At 53.5% G+C, this 17,960-nt stretch overlaps 5 protein-coding genes across 5 annotated transcripts, besides 6 other annotated features; 3 read left to right on the forward strand and 2 right to left on the reverse strand.

The window, feature by feature from the left end:
* The first annotated feature begins 515 nt into the window (after positions 1-515).
* Positions 516-538: a microsatellite.
* Positions 539-628: 90 nt separating this feature from the next.
* Positions 629-3,460, forward strand: ACLA_081960 (putative C6 finger domain protein; the record flags this gene model as incomplete). The annotated part of the gene is made up of 5 exons (XM_001267931.1): positions 629-1,039; positions 1,153-1,265; positions 1,336-1,845; positions 1,915-2,504; positions 2,553-3,460. The coding sequence occupies 5 exons, from the start codon at positions 629-631 to the stop codon at positions 3,458-3,460; spliced, it is 2,532 nt and encodes an 843-aa protein (XP_001267932.1).
* Positions 1,058-1,084: a microsatellite.
* Positions 1,058-1,085: a microsatellite.
* Positions 3,461-4,491: 1,031 nt separating the features above from the next.
* Positions 4,492-4,515: a microsatellite.
* A 2,281-nt stretch (positions 4,516-6,796) lies between these two features.
* ACLA_081970 (putative chromatin remodeling complex subunit (Rsc9)) lies at positions 6,797-8,914 on the forward strand (the record flags this gene model as incomplete). Its single annotated transcript, XM_001267932.1, has 2 exons — positions 6,797-6,995; positions 7,059-8,914. The coding sequence occupies 2 exons, from the start codon at positions 6,797-6,799 to the stop codon at positions 8,912-8,914; spliced, it is 2,055 nt and encodes a 684-aa protein (XP_001267933.1).
* Positions 8,915-9,454: 540 nt separating this feature from the next.
* On the reverse strand, positions 9,455-10,817 carry ACLA_081980 (transcription factor domain-containing protein; the record flags this gene model as incomplete). The annotated part of the gene is made up of 2 exons (XM_001267933.1): positions 9,455-10,603; positions 10,668-10,817. The coding sequence occupies 2 exons, from the start codon at positions 10,815-10,817 to the stop codon at positions 9,455-9,457; spliced, it is 1,299 nt and encodes a 432-aa protein (XP_001267934.1).
* Positions 10,818-11,879: 1,062 nt separating this feature from the next.
* Positions 11,880-11,906: a microsatellite.
* Positions 11,880-11,907: a microsatellite.
* Positions 11,908-12,251: 344 nt separating this feature from the next.
* Positions 12,252-15,905, forward strand: ACLA_081990 (putative importin beta-4 subunit; the record flags this gene model as incomplete). Its single annotated transcript, XM_001267934.1, has 4 exons — positions 12,252-12,297; positions 12,386-14,711; positions 14,938-15,674; positions 15,727-15,905. The coding sequence occupies 4 exons, from the start codon at positions 12,252-12,254 to the stop codon at positions 15,903-15,905; spliced, it is 3,288 nt and encodes a 1,095-aa protein (XP_001267935.1).
* Positions 15,906-16,367: 462 nt separating this feature from the next.
* ACLA_082000 (uncharacterized protein) lies at positions 16,368-16,664 on the reverse strand (the record flags this gene model as incomplete). The annotated part of the gene is made up of 1 exon (XM_001267935.1): positions 16,368-16,664. One exon carries the CDS (start codon positions 16,662-16,664, stop codon positions 16,368-16,370), a length of 297 nt encoding a protein of 98 aa, XP_001267936.1.
* Between the last annotated feature and the right edge of the window lie 1,296 nt (positions 16,665-17,960).

Below are 17,960 nucleotides of genomic sequence, written 5' to 3' on the forward strand. Positions count from 1 at the left end.
AATTGCGCTGTTGTTAGCTGGCGAGAGGCCGGTGACAGCACCCAAGGTCGTGTCAATCGCCTCATATCTCGAAACCGACAGGGTCAGCACTGAGCGACGCTGGAGGTTCCTCTCGAGCTCCGAAGCCCCCAGCTTCGACCAGAATCGCCTTTCTCCAGCGTAGAATCCTCCTCCCCGGAACTCCATCGTCCACTCGAGATGCGAATTAGTCGAGTTCTGGGCCGGTGGGAAATAGTGTTAATCCGCTCGCTGGACGCAGAAACAAAAAGCCGGATCTCCGCGTTGGCGCGACTCATCCCCAATGATGAAAGTATATCTTCAATTCCGAATCGCAGACGCTTGAGATCCTGTCCTTTTGCTCTTCTGTCGCGCGATCATGTTTGCTGAGTCCTGCTGCCAGCGCCGAGGACTCCTCGGCGCTAGCCCCTTCACTATGGGCTCCCCGCCCAGACAGTTTTTAGCCTGTAAAACCTTGCCTGCTGTCACTTCGCGTCCTTTCAATTTCCTCCCAAACTCTCTCTCCCTCCCTCCCTCCCTCTCATAACTACTCTCCGCCATCAACTCCCGGAGCACCGCTCCACCATCTACCTTTATAATTTTACGCGTGATCCTCGCAAAAGCAGACATAATGAATTCTCGCGAGCATTCGGATATGCCTCCAGCCACCTCTTATCCATCCCCGAACGCCGCGCAGATGGGACAGGGCGCCATGCAGTACTACACGAATCGCCAGTTGACGGCCGACGAACTTTTATCCGCTGAGCTTTCGCGCGAAACCTCCGGACAGGGCCTTGCTGATGGCTCGAATAACGGCGTACATCATGGCCAATCGATGGTTTTGGGCTCGTCGAACCCCGGTGGCGCGGAGATGGGTCGTCCGTCGTCGCCAGACCAGCATCAACAACAGCACATGCTGCAGTTCACCCCCAGCCAGCAGGTGGGCGTCGACCCGAATCACGACTTGAGCTATGGTGATCAGAGCGCTCGGAGGAAGAGGTCGAAGATCTCGCGGGCTTGCGATGAGTGCAGACGCAAGAAGGTAATAATACTATGGGTCTTTTTTTTTTTTTTTTTTTTTTTTTTTTGCTGTTGTGGATTGGTTCGCGCAACGCCACCGTGCCGTTCGAAGTGCTAACGCTACCCGTTACAAAGGTCCGTTGTGATGCGAGCTCCGAATCCGGGGTCGAGACTTGCTCGAATTGTCGCCGACTGGGCGTGGCCTGTCAGTTCAGTCGCGTGCCGATGAAACGGGGTCCCAGCAAAGGGTAAGACGCGCGCTTGTTGATCGATCATGCCGCAAAATAACAAGGAGCTGACATTAAGGGGGGGGAATAGCTACATCAAGGAACTCGCGGAACGTCTACATACCCTCGAGAGTCAGATGCAACCCGCCATGGTCCATCCCGACATGCCATACCAAGCTATGAACGAGGTGTCTCCTCCCAGGCCGTATCAGGATTTCTCGCCTCCAATAGATGCCGGTCCCATCGGTCGCAAGAGAACATATTCTGTTTTCGAGGGACTTCCGAGTGGATTGCCGACCACATCTTATTCCCAGCCTTCGTTCAATCCTCGAGGTTCTCAGAATGCGTTTGGTTCGTTCCCTAGCACTCCCACGCCCGCCATCGATGATACTTTGCTAACCATGCTAGACGCTGCGGAAACCTCGACAGATCCGATGAACCCATCGGTCATGAACAACGCCGCCCCCAAAGCCGGAAATCTGTTCTGGTCTCCTGGCAATGAGCATGAGCTTCCAGCCGGTATCGACATGCCCGATGTGTCCAAGCAGGGATTAGAAGAGGACATGACTCCCTTGGATCCGGATGAAGGAGCTCTTAATGCGTAGGTTTTCCTTTTTTTTTTCTTACCCTTACCCTGTAGGACTGTATGGAAACGTGCTGACTTGCACAGTTATTACACCAAGATCCATCACATCTTCCCGATCCTCCCACATTCAAAGGAACGCCTCTTGGAGATCCTTCATCAATGCAGCCGTGAGATTCAGGAGGTGTTTCTGTACGGTCTCTATACCGTTACGTGCACGAATTTGGATCGTGTTCTGAGCACCTTTGAGCGAGTGACCTCCTTCGATAATGCACAGGATCTTCTCTTGTACTACACTCGTCAATCGGTGCTGGTCCGTCCCACCGTGGTCAACCTCGTATGGCTCCAGACGATGCTCCTTATGATCTTGGACTGCGACTTAAGGGGTCCTGAGAACTTGGTTCTGAAGGATGGTGTACCCAAACATACTCTGATCCAGTCCGCCACGAAGCTCGGCTCCGACATGGCGAAGGACTTTGGTCAATTAAAAACCAAACGCTCCTCTGATGCTGACCTTGATTCGGATGCCAACCTGATCAGACGGAGCTGGGTCTCACTTACCATCATGGCTCGGTGGTACGCCATCAGTGTAGCCGACCCAAGCGTTCTGGTGAACCAGGCAATTGGTGGGCGAGAGGACGAGCGTGTTGTTGGTTCTGTTCCCATTGGACTAGGCGGTATGTGCATGACTCCTCTACTTGGTTCTGAATTTTCTGCTAACATAGATTCCTCAGCGTACTCTTCCTTCCTAATCGAGCTGACCACGCTGGCCGCCACGGAGCACAACGTCTGCCAAACAAACACGGGTCTAGGACGCGTCGTTGGGGCCAATCTGGTCGCGTCTCTCGAACGTCTGGGCGACATGGAAGATATCCGGAAGCCTCACGAGATCGACGAGGATGCAGGGTCCCAAGCCCTCTACGAGAGCCTGCAGAACCAACTCTACTGGACCATTCGGCTCCTCATCAAGCGCCACATCTTCGTCTACAGCCCTTACGAGATCATCTACAGCGCGGTCGAACTCATCAACGAGCTGCACAAGGCCACTTCCGAATCCCGCCCCACCACCCCCTTCGACCTTCACAGCTTAGCCCTCGCCTCCATGACCCTCCTCGAAGCCACCGCCCTTCCAGACCACGCGGCCGAGTGCTGGGACGCCCTCCGCAAGGTCGAGGAGATCCTCGACCTCCGCGCCAAATCCCCCACCGACGCCTCCCCAGAGTTTGCCTCCATCTTCGCAACCCCAAGCTGGGACTCCAAGATCCGCAGCTTCATCGACTGGCGCCGTTCCAAGTCCCAACAGGACTCCCAGCTCCACGACACAACCATCCTCGGCACCGGTAGACCCTCCGTCTCCGGCTCCTCCGCCGCGCCCCCGCCGCCCATGGGCCCCAACGAGCAGCGCTCCCTGCAGCACCTCGCCGACCTTGCCGTCGGTGCCGAGGGCTCCGTCGCCGCAAACCCGGCCTCACCGCCCCCGCTCGCCGCCCCCGAGAATCATCCCAGCACCACCTCCCCGCACCTTCCCGCGTCGCTGCAGGCGCCCGGCCGCGTCGTCGTCGACTTCACCCTCCTGACCAAGGAAGGCTACTTGAATGTTTTCTCGGGGTTGATCTACCGGCGTTCGCGCTAAGTCCGCACAGAGGGGGAACATGCGGTTGATTGTCTTGCTTGTGCTCGTTTGATCTCATCTCATATACTGTATTTGCGTCCTCGGCCTCGTTTAGCCCTGCTTGTATACCTATGACCTATTTCCGTGAAGGAAATATCTTCTTCGTGTTCTTATGTGGATCTGGCTGTAATTCTACTGGAAGTTATACGTCGCTTGGTAATGGAAAAGTCGTGTCATTATTCATTCTCTTCGAATATATTGCACTCGCTAAGTAAGAGTCGTGGCATTTATACCGTTTTTCGTAAGATGTTTTCTTTCTCAATCCCCCTGCTACCATGTATCGTTCTCCGAAATCGGGGTATATAAGCGTCAAATGCAACAAGGAAATAAAGTCAACTTGGATCATTTGCCAAATGCTATTCTCATCCATACTCCTTCAACATCCTGGCACAACTTAATGAAACCATCGTCTTCGATATGCTGACATATCCAGTTCTCCAGCCTAGCTGTTCGCTCGTGCGTAGGCGCAGAGAGGTACGTCGACAGGTCTGCGGCAAGAGAGTCATCCGGACGCAGCTTGTGAGGTTGAATGATGTGGTTTTCCACCGTGGGCGTTAGATCCTTGGCACCAATTGAGCAACTCGGCTGTTGAGAATCTTCCTGCTGAGGATGAGATACGGGGACAGGCGGGGGATGGGATGCTATAGGCTGAAGCAGCTGACTAGGAGGCTGATTGTTCACGCTGGGCCGGGGTGCTGAAGTTGCTGGCCGCTTTAGTGTACCAAGCCCCGGATTCGGAGTCCCCTTTCTGTTTGACGATGTCTTCCTGGGAGTTTGACTTGCAGGTGGTGCTGTTTCAACTCTGTAACTGCTCTGTGGGATATTAGTCAAGTTATGCATTTGCGGCAGGGTGGGTGGTTGCGCAGTAGTCCGTGCTCTCTTCGCGGTGGGTTTTGAAAAAGGCAATTCCCGTTTGGGTGGTAGAAGCTGATCCAGGGTCTTAATGTCAGAACAGGCTGGGGTAGTGGACGATACGGAAGCAACGTTGGTACTTCCAGCTCCAGTTCCAGCTCCAGTCTGCGGAGTATGTAGCTGTATAGTTCCGCGCTGTAAGCTTGCTTCGATGTTATTGTGGCTCATTCCGTCGAGGTCTGTAGCGGCAGTTTGAGCTGTACCAGAGGAGGACGGAGGAATAGATGACCCTGTCGCAAGTTTATGTTAGCAATGTGGCTGATGCTTCTTGTTGTTTGATCTTCAACTCTACCGGCAGTGATGCTTGACGCGGGTGCACTTATTGGAACTGAAGGCAATGCTCGGTAAATAGCCTCGCCGGTGTTGCCGGTGTACTGCTCCCTGATACCAGGTATAGGCGGTGCTAGCGTAGAGCTCCAATGCGATGAGGTTGGCCTTCGACTGAGCTGTGTTGCACCAACATTCGACTCTGAGAACGGGCACTTGATATCACTCAGAATTGCCAGAGCGGTATAGAACTCGCGATCGGAAGAGAACTTGAGCTGAAAACGACGAACCTGTTTCGAGATTAGAGATGCATTCTCATAGGATGAGGGAGGGCCGCGAACAACACCACTGCTTGTTGGATACTTCACTGCAAGGCAAGGCAGCTTGACAACGACGGCGAAGATAGGCCTTGAGTAACCGTTCTGGCCCGATCTGTTCTGACCTGAGGCTTCTCCAGCAAAGTGCGCAAGATCAACTTCCTCCTGTAGTCGCAGCGCTATCAGTGCCAGCCTCCAGTGTCATTACAGGGCGTAATGCAATACCAGGATATTTTGATTTTGCAGCACTCTCAGCAAGACCTGGCTCTGTGCTGAAGAAATCCCTCCTGATATCTTGTCGATATGACAATAGATCTCCCCATTGCTAAAGATATGGCTCCAGTTCAGCGGGCCATTGTGGTTGACTGCAGTAGTTGTATGAGAGAACTTGGCTAGAGATAACCGTGCGAGCTGTGTTGGCTCATAAGACCGCTGGGTTAAGTGATACATCTGGTAAAGGTTGAAGAATAGGAAGATGAATGAGAGGTGTGTAGAATGGTTTGTCTAGCTATGAACATGAAGTCTCATATCATCCTGGGCATCTAAAGGCATGGTCAAGTAAATATGAGTAGCGAAAGGAAGTGAACCGGGGAAGTATAAGCAGTACAGATTGGGAAGGAGCAGCATATATGGCCGGCCTCAGGCAGATATATATATATATTCATGCTTTGCCTTGTCGTCCATCCAACCACCACTGTGTTCAATTCCGTGTGTTGTGGAGCCTATGGCGAGGGGGGTATATGTCCTGAAATGAGAGAATTTTAGACTAGCTCATCAAATTACTCTGTCAAAGAACCACAAATAGAAATAGTGATACTACATGAAAGTTGCCGGTAAGATCGCATTGTTAGGGGTATGACAGTGGCCTGAACCCTAAGGCATTGGTATTATGTTTACTCAGCAAAGCAAACATACCAAACACATAATACCGCATTCGGCCGGAACAACCTGTGATCCGCAGACGCGCCTCAGGCCGCCGCAGGAGCAGCGCGGACTTTTTGCCTGGGATGCCAGAAACGAGCATCGCGGGATCAGCTTCTTTCACAGAGTGCCAAGGGCATTGACGCTTGAAGTCCAGTTGAGGTTGTCGCGAAGCGCTGTTCTACAACGCAAAGGAAACTGTGATTCTTTCCTCGGATCTTGGCCCTTGCAAAGCTCAGTATTCGTTGTATCCCTGTCGCATCCTCCATTGGTCTCCGATAGCTCCTCAATTCGCGGCCGATCTCTCTTCGCGGGGCGAGAATCGAATGACCTTCGCAAACATTCACCTCAACTTTGAAAGCGATTAACTCACGGTTAGATAGCCTGTCACATCTACGTCAATACATTTTCTCCTTTTCCCGACTCACCAAACCGGGTGGCTGGAAGCCTTTCTCCAACGGTACACGAGCGTGTTGGAAGACAAAAAAGAAGCTGCTTCTTTCCCAGAAGAGCGGAACAAGTGGATTATAAATCAATATCTGGTGTACTGCTGCTTGAGTCGACCCGGTCTGGGTAGAAAGTACCTCAGGCAGGCGCGCCCCTGTTCCCAAACACGCTGAGAATCGGACACTCTCCGGTTCATCACAATGTCTGCTAACACCCCTCGATCTTCTTTACGAGGCAAGTCTTCCGGGATTCGTGTTTTTTTGTATTGTCGCCTGTGTGGCTTGTTCTGACTCATTCGGTAGAGGGTTTGCGACAAGCACCCAAAGCCAATCAGCCTTTTATACCTGACACTGCACCCGTACGACGATCACACATTCACGCGCATCAATCGCCACAGCCAGGTTCAGCTCATCTACATTCCCACACCCCGGTCATGTCGGTCGGCTCGCAGGGCACGTCGGAGAATTGGGAAGGGAGGGATCAGAGACATGTGCCTATGTCCACTCGGGAGGTAGCAACGCCTGGAAACAGACCCGGCCTGTTTACGACCCTGCACGACAGAGGGAAAGTGGCCAAACAACCAGATTTCTATGATCCTTATTTCCCGCTCAAGTATCTTGAGGTACCCAAATGTATGTGGATTCGAGTCATCAACCTCACCTTGTGGAAACAGTTGACTAACTGGCAGTCGGTAGCGGATCATATTTACAAGAGGGCCCATTATGGATTACAGTCTGGAATTGCTGATGAAGTCGATTTCGCGCTCTATCATCTCGTGCAGATTTCTAATCAGCGGTGGGACAAATTCAAGTTCGAGGGCTTCCCTCTGCTTGCGGAGAACCTCATGGAAAAGGCCTTGGATATCTCCCTGGTCACAACCGGCGTGAAGTGGAAGCCTCGGTATGATTTTCGGCAATCTACCGACCGCGTCAATGTGTTGAACTCTTTACACGGCACACGGGATCTCTTGGAGAAGATCAAGCAAATACCCGTCACCTTGCCCCAAGATACCCTCGAGACGTACGAGTTCAATCATCAACTTCGCAACATCAAAGAAGCCACCTTGGTTTTGCGAAACATGGTGCTCCTGAAAGAGAATGCATACTATGTATCGCGGTACGCCAACGGACTGTTACGGGATTTTCTGGTCATTATGATCAACATGCCCAATCAGCCTCGTCTTAACGAGATCAAAAATGATGCTTTGGACATTGCGGAAGAGGTCACTAAGTTTATGAAAACAGACCCAGAGGACCCGCTTTGGATCTCGCTTCTCAACTGCCTCGAATCGCCCGATCGTGCGCATGTGGTTCGTGCGCTTTGGGCCCTCACCCATTTCTCGACCGAGTTGGATGAGCCTGAGGCCAACCGGGCAATGGAACGGATACCAAAGGAGACTCTGCAGCAACTATACTTCCACACTCTTCTGGATATGGACAAAGACATTTTGAGCGGTGCGCTGGACTTTTGGTACCAGTATACGCTCTCTTCCGAAAATGTTGAAACGCTCATTGAAGTGTTCAATCTACCCACAGTCTTCGTCCCCCGAATGGTTGCATTGTTGACGCATGAAGGTCGACCCAGCAAGAAAGAAACCGTGTTGCAGGAAGAGAAGGTTGCGCCGCCCCCGTCGGAGATTCCTCGAGTCCCATCCGAGCTTATGAAAGACTTGATGGAGTTATCAGAACCTGAGCGCAGCTCGCGCTGGCTCCGGTGCTGCTTTATCGAAGATCTTGATTGTGAGATTACTCAGATTGCGCTGTGGCAGGCATACCAGAGTAGATTTGCCGATCCTCGGCTTCCTGGTGGTGGTGTTCTCCCTGCAGCGGAATTCATCAAGAATGTGAGTACCACCTTCACCAACGCGCAGGCTCAAGTGATCAACGGTCCTGGCGCTGCCACCAAATTCATCATCAAAGGCATCCGACCCCTGGAGACTGCCCACACGTTCCAGGGCTTTCCTTATCTGTACTGCAAATGGGCAGATAATGCCACCCCGACCAAGACGTGCCAGCGCGCATTCCCCAGTCCTACGGATCTTCGTCACCACGTCTTCACAGAACATATGAATCTTAAGCCGACGGAAACTCCGGGACACTACAATTTGGACAATGCGGAGTCGGCGGTCCACACTTGTCAATGGGATAACTGTACCAAGTTCCGCTCATCGGGGCCCAGTGCTAACACTGCGATGGTCGCCGGCCACGTTTCCGCGCACTTACCCGAGGAACGTCCCGCGGATGCAGAGCCATCGAGCTCGAAACGCGCAGTGCTGCAGGAGCGCATTGTCCGTAAATGGTATTACCTGGATACGCCGGTCAACGAGAGGGGCGAGCCCTTCGGCGTGGCCTACAAGGCAGCGTTGGTCCTGCGGAATCTGGCCCGGAATCTTCCTACGGGGATTGCCTCACAGTATGACGGGCTGCCGTGGAAGAAAGCGGTTTTCCTCAGTCACCGGCCGAAGATCATCGAAGCATGGGACCGGAATCGGTCATTACGCAAGGAACTTACCGAGCTGATAATGGTAATAGAGAAGGAGGATTACTACTAAGATGCTGGACGAGAAAGAGCAAGAATATAACCTACGAGATTTCCGAGAGGCGTTTCTTACATCATTCCTAACTTTTTCGCCTTCCACCATTCTCTATTCCTATGCTAATTGTGGTTCTGGGTTTCCCTGCATGGTTATGGTTGTACAATAATACCCTTTTTTTTTTTCTTCTCTCGATGATGTCTGTTTCAATTCGACGTATGTGGCGACGCTGCTTGTCTTGTCTTGTCTATCACCGAAGGGTTATCTGAGGTGTATCCTGGACATCGATGACCGTAGTGTAGGTGTTCTGTGCTTCCGAAGGTTGGGGCAGAGAACACCAAGGTTAAGTGAACAGTGATTGGGGTCGTCTGGGTGTGGAGGTAAGGCAGAACTGGAGAGTGGCAGCATCGCGTCTTCAGTGACAGGTGTACCATATGTAAAACACAGACCAGAATCAGACTCAGGTTTTGATAGATCGAGTTTACGGTGTATAATGATCTTGCGAAGTTCCAGACCAGAGTTTCTGAACATGGCCCTTGCACTCAGAAGCTGAGCCATCTAGCCCACAGCACCGCTCCAAGTAGACATCAGCGAGTAGTCAATGCTCTCATACAAATCGCCGATGAAATCCTCGTAGTTCGTCCACGAAGCCTCGCCGGCGTCGCCGAGCCCCGCATCCCCGGACTCCATCGCATCCCACACACTGAGCCACGGGCTGATCCCATCCGACGGCGCGAGAGAGACAGTGGCCGTCTCAGCAGACGACGACGCGCCGCCATCCAGACCCGTGGGCAGCGGCGCCGGGAATCCGCCACTCAGCAGCTGTGCTCTCCGCGCTTGCGCGCGCGCCATGATCTTCTCGATGGGTTTCCAGAGAAGACCCCTCCGGGTATCGGCGACGAGCCCGCCCAGGCGCGCGAACGCCGCCTCGACGGGGGGCCAGTAGCGGTGCATGAGCGCTGGGTCGTCGCAGACGCAGAGCTCGGCGATAGCGACGGCGAGGCCGTGCCATGGGACGAAGAGGTGTTCGATCCAGCGCCAGGGGCGGGAGCGGGGGTCGGCGACGAGGTTGTGGGAGCGCTGGAGGACGGTGGTGGCGAGGCTGAGGAGGCTGTCGGCGCGGACGCGGGGCGGGACGAAGCTGGTCGTCCGCTGGAGGGGTCGCAGGGAGATGAGCTGCAGGGCGGCAGCGGTGCACTGGGCGACTTGGTGGGCCATCCAGTGGAAGGGGATGCGGTCGGGGGAGGCGGTGTGGAGGAGCCGGGATGCGGTGTGTTTGAAGTCGAGGACGAGTTGTTGGCGGAGGGTCATGGATTTGACGGCGGGTTCGGTGAAGTCGGAGAAGCTGAGGGAGCGGGCGACAGATTGGGCTTTGAGGATGATGAGGGTGAAGGTCATGTCGGTGAAGGCGTCGGAGTCCGGGACGGGGTGGTTCATGTCGAATTCGATGTCGGTGTCGTTGACGTTGGCGAGCGGGTGCGATTCGAACCAGCTGGCTTGCATGATCGGCTCGGATGCGCGGTCCATGGCGGTTTCTATGTCTAGGAAGCCGATTGCGTGCCAGAGGCGTCTGCGCATCTCTCGCTCGAATGGCCGCATGGGGAACGGCGGCTCCGGGATGTGGAGAGACAATGCTTGTGCGATACGGACGGCTAGGCCCAGGAGGGTCCAAGCCCGGCGGTTTTGGTCTTGGGACCGGGACGCCATCTGGTTGGAGTATCAGTAAACCCATTGTATGGTTCATCGGTTGGGGGGCAGGTTAAGTCCGTACCAGAGAGAGGACGAAGGCTTGTAGGACTGTGAGATCATTGGTCATTACATAGTCAGCTCTTGCCAAAGCTGACTCTAACTCCTTCTGAAGCCCTGGAATCAGCTGTTCCTTGTCGGTCCTGAGTAGACGGGCGCATTCGTCTTCGTCCATTGTGCAAGCCGCAGCATAGTAAACGGCACAAGCAAGCGCTTTGGGTGCTGGGTGTCCCGGTTCATAGTCAAGATAGGCCTTATCCTCTATGAGAAAGACGCTCAACGAAGGAAGATGCAGAATCTTGAAGAAAGGATCAACTCGCTGGACGTATAGTTGGAACAGCTTCTTCTCATGTGGTCCGTGTTCGTAAACAGCTCCAGATCGAGCCCTGATAGATCGGAAGTAGTTTTTTGATCACTGAGGCCAACAACTTGCGGGATACCAGAGCCACCACGAGACAGACTGGGCCTCGAGACCTCTGCAGAGATGATACCTGCAGCAGCATGGTACCCCAGGCTATTTACACCCCCCGTGTGCAGCGAGTCTCCACAATTGGGAGTCGCAGGCGAAGACACATTCTCCGCTATGCTGTCCTCGGGGGCACCGGTTAGATCTCGAATCAGCTGCTCCAGCCTCGATACTCGCCTCGTCAGGCCCCTTGCCACTTCGGACTCCAGCGCATGATGGCCTGCTCGCTTCCCGCTCCGGCCGCGTGGTAGACGCGGCCGTTCTACAGGGACGCATGGAACGCCGGCGCGGGAGCAGTTGGCGCAGGGAAGGCGTTTGTCACACTTTTTCTTGCGCCTGTGACATGCTTCGCAACTCAAGCGTACTTGATGTTTGGAAACAGAAGTGTTTTGAAACGCATCGTCTGATGCGAGTCTCCGTTGATGGCGATCTGCCATCATTCGCAGTGTGATACGAAGAGATGCCTTCTCTGTGAGTGGCTGCTGCCTGAGGCATGAGCGTTGACTAAGCCTTCTCACAGCTCCAAAATCCAAAAGTCGTCAAATCCTCTAACAAGCTGTCGATATTCTATCTTACACGATCTACCAGCCCGGCAGAAGCTCAGGTTCGGTGCCCAACGATTCTCTCCCAAGTCCCAACTATCTCCGTCTTATCCTTCTTCCTGCTAGTTGCTAGCTCTGAGTTATGCTGTGTTTAATCATGAAGCGGGCACAGAACACATGAAGAGCCATTGCCGCTAGACTCAAGAGAGTAAGTGATAGTGGAGGGACGAAAAAAAAAAAAAAAAAAAAAAAAAAAACCCCCCCCTTTAGACTCGACTTTTTTTTTTCCTCCTCCTCCTCCTTCTCTTCTCTTCTTCTTCTTCTACTTCTTCTTCTCCTCCTCCATCTATCTCTCTTCTCTTTCTCTCCTTCACACTCTCTCATTCCTTTCTTGTTTTTCTTTTTCTTCTTCTGTTGATTTCTGTGATACCCCCCTTGAGCTGTTTGTCTTCTTGCAGGCAGCTCAATTAGTCCTATAGAAAAAAACCTTTCGTCAACAACAGGGCTAGAGACAACCCCGCCATTTGAGAGACGTACATATTCTTTTTCTTTCTTTCTTTCTCTTATTCTTCAGAGGAGCCTCTGTTCCATATCATCCATCATGGATCAACAGAGATTCTTGCAGCAGCTTCAGATTGTCTTGAACCGTGAGTACCTCTGATCGATATCGCCGAGTGTGTGTGTGTGTGTGTTTGCTAGCCGAAGAGGACGATGATGCTGACTGACTGGAATTAGCTGCCCAGGGTAACGTCAAGGAAGCTACGGGGATTCTCCAGCGGGAGTTCTACAGCAAGCCCGACTCTCTGGTTCTTCTCATCCAGATTGCCACTGGTCATGAGGATCCCAACCTGAGACAGCTCGCCGCTGTTGAGTCTCGGTCGCTGGTCAACAAGCACTGGGTTAAGGTCCAGGCTGCCCAGAAGCCTCAGATCCGAGAGCAGTTGCTACGCTCGACCATGAGCGAGGGTTCCTCGCTGGTACGTCATTCCATTGCCCGCATCATCTCTGCGATCGCTCGTGTGGACCTGAATGATGGCGAATGGGCGGAGCTGCCCAACTTCCTCATCCAGGCTGGTAACAGCGGGAACAAGGATGAGCGTAGCGTTGCGATCTACATCCTCTTCACCATTCTGGAGACTCTTGGCGAGAGCCTTGAGGAGAAGTTCTCGGATCTCTTCGCGCTGTTCAACAAGACCATCCGTGACCCCGAGAGCGAGGAAGTCCGCACCAACACCCTTCTGGCTCTGGGCAGGCTTGCCATGCACCTGGACTCCGACGAGGATGTGGCTCCCGTCAAGGCCTTCCAGGACCTTGTCCCTTCCCTGGTGGCCGTGCTGAAGGAGTCCATCGACCAGTCGCAGGAGGATCGGGTGATGCAGGCCTTTGAGGTCTTCCAGACCCTTCTTGGCTGTGATCCTGCTCTTCTCACCGTTCACCTCAAGGATCTTGTGATCTTCATGAACGAGCTGGCTGCGAACACCGAGGTCGATGAGGACACTCGCACCCAGGCCATCAGCTTCCTCATGCAGTGCATCCAGTACCGCAAGCTGAAGGTCCAGGGCATGCGCCTTGGTGAGCAGCTCACCCGCACCGCTCTGCACATTGTCACCGAGCTCGGTGATGCCTCCGCGAGTGATGACGATATCACACCCGCTCGCTCGGCTCTTGGCCTGCTCGATATGCTCGCCCAGAGTCTGCCTCCCAGCCAGGTCGTCGTTCCTCTTCTGCATGCTCTGGGCCAGTACTTCAACAGCGAGAACCCTGATTATCGTCGCGCTGGTATCATGGCCCTTGGCATGTGTGTCGAGGGTGCTCCGGATTTCATCAGCACTCAGATGAAGGACATCTTCCCCATGGTGCTGCAGCTGCTCGCTGACCCCGAACCCAAGGTTCGCCAGGCTTCGTTGCATGCCGTCGCTCGTCTGGCCGATGATCTCGCCGAAGATCTCTGTGCCGAGCATGAAAGAATCATGCCCCTGCTCTTCAAGAACCTTGCCAGCGCTATGCAGGAGTACAAGGGTGAGGAGGATGGCCCGACCATCGATATCATGAAGGCCGGCATCAGCGCCATCGACGCTGTCGTTGATGGCTTAGATGAGAAGGACGTTGCTCCTTATCAAGGCGAGCTGGTCCCCATTCTCCACAAGCTCTTCAAGCATCCCGATTTCAGAATCAAGGGCCTGACTGCCGGAGCCCTGGGATCCCTGGCCTCCTCTGCTGGCGATTCTTTCCTCCCTTACTTCGACGAGTCCATGCACCTTCTGCAGGAGTTCGCTGCCGTCAAGGACAGCGAGGAGGAGTTGGATCTCCGTGCCAGTGTCACCGACGCCATGGGCGAGATGGCCGCGGCGGCCGGTGCTGAGCGTTACCAGCCCTACGTCGAGCCCCTCATGCGTGCCACCGAGGAGGCCCTCCACCTGGACCACTCCCGCCTCAAGGAGAGCACCTACATCTTCTGGGGTGCCATGTCCAAGGTCTACGGAGAGCACTTTGCTCCCTTCCTCGATGGTGTTGTCAAGGGTCTTTTCGCTTGCATTGAGCAGGACGAGACCGATCTCGACGTCTCTCTCGGCGAGGCTGCCAAGGATCTTGTTGGCCAGGAGGTGATTATTGCCGGTCGCAAGGTCAAGGTCGCCAGCGCTGACGACGACGATGAGCCCGTCGGCGAGGACGGCGGCATCGAAGATGTCGATCTCGATGATGAGGATGCTTGGGATGACATCACTGCCACCACTCCCCTTTCCCTCGAGAAGGAGATCGCTGTTGAGGTCATCGGTGACCTGGTCACCCACACCAAGAGTGCCTACCTGCCCTACTTCGAGAAGACCATTGAGGAGGTTCTGCCCCTGGCTGAGCATCCTTATGAGGGTGTGCGCCGCAGCACCATCAGCACTCTCCACCGCTCCTACGCCATGCTCTTCGCCATTGCTGAGGAGACGGGCCAGATGGCCAAATGGCAGCCCGGTCTTCCCCTCCAGGTTGAGCCTGCCAAGGAGGTGAAGAAGTTCGGCGAGATCCTCATGACTGCCACCATCCGGATGTGGACTGAGGAAGATGATCGGTATGTACATTTGTCTTTTTTTTTGGCTTTTTCATATTTCTTTGTTCCACACAAGCACCCAATTTTCGATGATGAACACACTCGTTTACCCAGCTCACTCAGATGCGCAAAATGCGTACGTGATGTGATACACGATTTTCCAACGTAAACTGAGAAAATGCTTCCACATTTACTATTTGATTGATCATGCATATCTGTGTCGACGGATGCTAACCAATGGACACAGCGCTACCGTGGCTGATATCAACCGCAACATGGCTGAGAACCTCCGCTACTGCGGCCCCTCTCTGATTGCCAACGAGACCACTCTCCAGAACCTCATCCAGATGGTGACGGACATCATTACCAAGAAGCACCCTTGCCAGATCGAGTTCGGCCCTGAGGAGGAGACTCTTGAGGCCGGTGAAGAGAGCTCTGAATTCGACTGGGTTGTCGTTGACACCGCCCTTGATGTCGTTTCTGGTCTCGCCGCTGCATTGGGCGAGAGCTTTGCCGAGTTGTGGAAAGTCTTTGAGAAGACCATCCTCCGCTACGCTGGCAGCACCGAAGCGTTGGAACGTGCCACTGCCGTGGGCGTCCTGGCCGAGTGCATCAATGGTATGGGCGGTGGTGTGACCCAGTTCACCCGCACTTTCATGAAGCTCCTCATTCACCGCCTGGGTGATGAGGATCCCCAGACCAAGTCCAACGCTGCCTATGCTGTTGGCCGTCTGGTTGAGCACTCCAACGCGGATGCTGAGCTCATCAAGGAATACCCCACCATCCTGTCTCGCCTCGAATCCTGTCTCCAGATGAAGGTTTCTCGCCTGCAGGACAATGCCACTGGATGTCTCAGCCGCATGATCCTGAAGCACCGCGAGAGCATCCCCCTCAAGGATGTCATTCCCGTGCTTGTCACTATCCTCCCCTTGAAGAACGATTACGAGGAGAATGATCCCTTGTACCGCATGATCTGCCAGTTGTGTATGTATCCTCAATGTCCATTAATCAGCAACATCAGCTAATCTGTCTACAGACAAGTGGGAAGACCCTACTATTCGGGAGCTCACTCCTCAATTCCTCCCCATCTTCCAGTCTGTCCTCTGTGGCGATTCGGATCAGCTTGAGGACGAGCGCCGGGCCGAGCTCATTGAGCTTGTCAAGTGGCTCAACCAGATGCAGCCTGGTGTTGCTCCCTGGGCCGAGCAGCTGTAATCGCCTTGCACGACCTCTTTCGATTTGATAACGGCTTGATGACTTCAACACCCATACCTGAATACCTTAATGAATAGAGCCCATGCCACAGAGGCAGGACATTATGGACGACACTTAGACGATACCCCGGAGCGTTCCTTCTTCCCCACCAAGATGCTTAGACGTGCTGGATTGGGTACGCGCAATGAATTATGAATTGAGAACAACAAAAGTTTGTCATTGTACATATTTTTGGACCTACTTGAACGCGGTGGAGGATCTTATCCTCGATATTCCCATACCAAAGACATCTCCTCGTAGCCTTGACTGTAACCGTTGTCCTCGGCCGCTTATCAACCCGGATTGGGTCACCGCGCAATGGCAGCCTGGATCCGTGCCTCTGATCGGCCAATTTCCCTTCAGCGCGAACACACTTCCCTACGCCCCTGGAGTCCTATCGGCGCACCGCGTCGTCCAGCAGTGTCACCGTATGCCTCTAAACCAATTCCGGCGTCCCCTGTTCCTGATACTGCGCGAGAACCGTCCTCCTTGGCCGAGAATCCCCCCCTTCCAGTCCAGCAGATACGCTCCGCTTCCCACCTCCCCGCTCATGCCCGTCGCCACATCGCCCGCCTCAGGCGGGACGACGCCCTGTACCGCGGTTCCCTCCCTCGCGGGATACCGCGCGGAGCTCAGATGGAACAGATGGCGCTCGCCGCTCTCGCGCAGACGCACAGAGGACGGACACATGAGTAGCCACAAGGCGTAGTTGTAGAACATGGAGACGGGCGCGGGGAAGCTGTTGGAGTAGATGTTGGTGCCGACGAGGCCCGGGTAGGGGCGTGGATAAAGCTGACGGCTGAGTGGGTGCGGGCGAGGTGCTCCACGCTCAGCGACGAGACATCATTCTCATAAGTATCTCAATTGAAAACCATTGCTGTCATCGTACAGCCAGCATGATAATGCCGCCATGGAGCACTACCACAGAGGTCGTGCCAGTCAACGCATATTAAAGAGTCTCCTGCATCAACGCCCTTGGGTAGTGAGCTAACTGCCTTAGATATATAGCGCTTCCCCATGCTCAGAATGGTTTCATATATCTAAGCATACTGGATGCTTTCTTTACAATAGATATTAGATTGTATCTATACAATGGTAGTGTAGGCCTATGGGTGCCTCAGCACTCAGGAGACTAGACAGACGCCCATGACGTCAGTGGTAATTGACGGCCTGAGGCAGCAACATGCAGTAAGATGTATTTGTTGTAGCGACACCCAAAGCTATGCTATGCTGCCATATCAACATCCTGTAATGAAAAAGAGGGATTGGGCATTTAAGTCATACTCACTTATAGTCTCCATGAATATTGGGATGGTATTGTGATTGAGCAGTCATGCTTGGGCTGTGTGTTGATGGTTGATCCTATTCAATTGCTTCTTTTTTTAGCGCCAGACTTGGCTGCCTGTTGTTGTTTTAGATGAGCCAAGTGACAACTATTTATCCTGTTGAATCCCAGACCGCAACTCTCTGTTTGTTCAACCTCACCTCTACTTACTCTATAGCAGTTCAGATCCACCAAGCTCCTATAAGTGAGTCCATCTACCCCTTCCAAATCTCACTCTCCTGAAAAGCTTCTCAGAAATCGACTAACAAAGACAAATTACGTCACAGATCTCAATCTCTGTGTCTATCAGCATCCGGATACTCTCTCTTCCTCCAGAAGTCAACACTCGAGACTCCATTCACTTGAGCAAGTGGAAACAATGGCCGCAGGTTCCATCTCCTCACCTATCAACTGGGTGCTCCCGTCCTCCAGCTCCAGCTCCGGTTCCTCGATCAAAAAGCCCATCAAGACCGTTTCGAAACCATGCTTTGGATGCGATTGTGGGGATGAAGAGTGTGACTGCTGCATCTGCACTGTGATGTGAAAAAATTATACCTGCGAATTTTTGGTGGGAAATGGATGGGATGGCTGGGTGAATATGGTGTGATGGACGAACTGCTTTGTGGTGATGATTGATATGATTGATATCCTTTGTCTGGTCTGATTGATCCAGCTATATAGCGTTGTTATGG

This window comes from Aspergillus clavatus, genomic scaffold (assembly GCF_000002715.2).
Source record: "Aspergillus clavatus NRRL 1 1099423829806 genomic scaffold, whole genome shotgun sequence".
In the NCBI taxonomy this organism is placed as follows: domain Eukaryota; kingdom Fungi; phylum Ascomycota; class Eurotiomycetes; order Eurotiales; family Aspergillaceae; genus Aspergillus; species Aspergillus clavatus.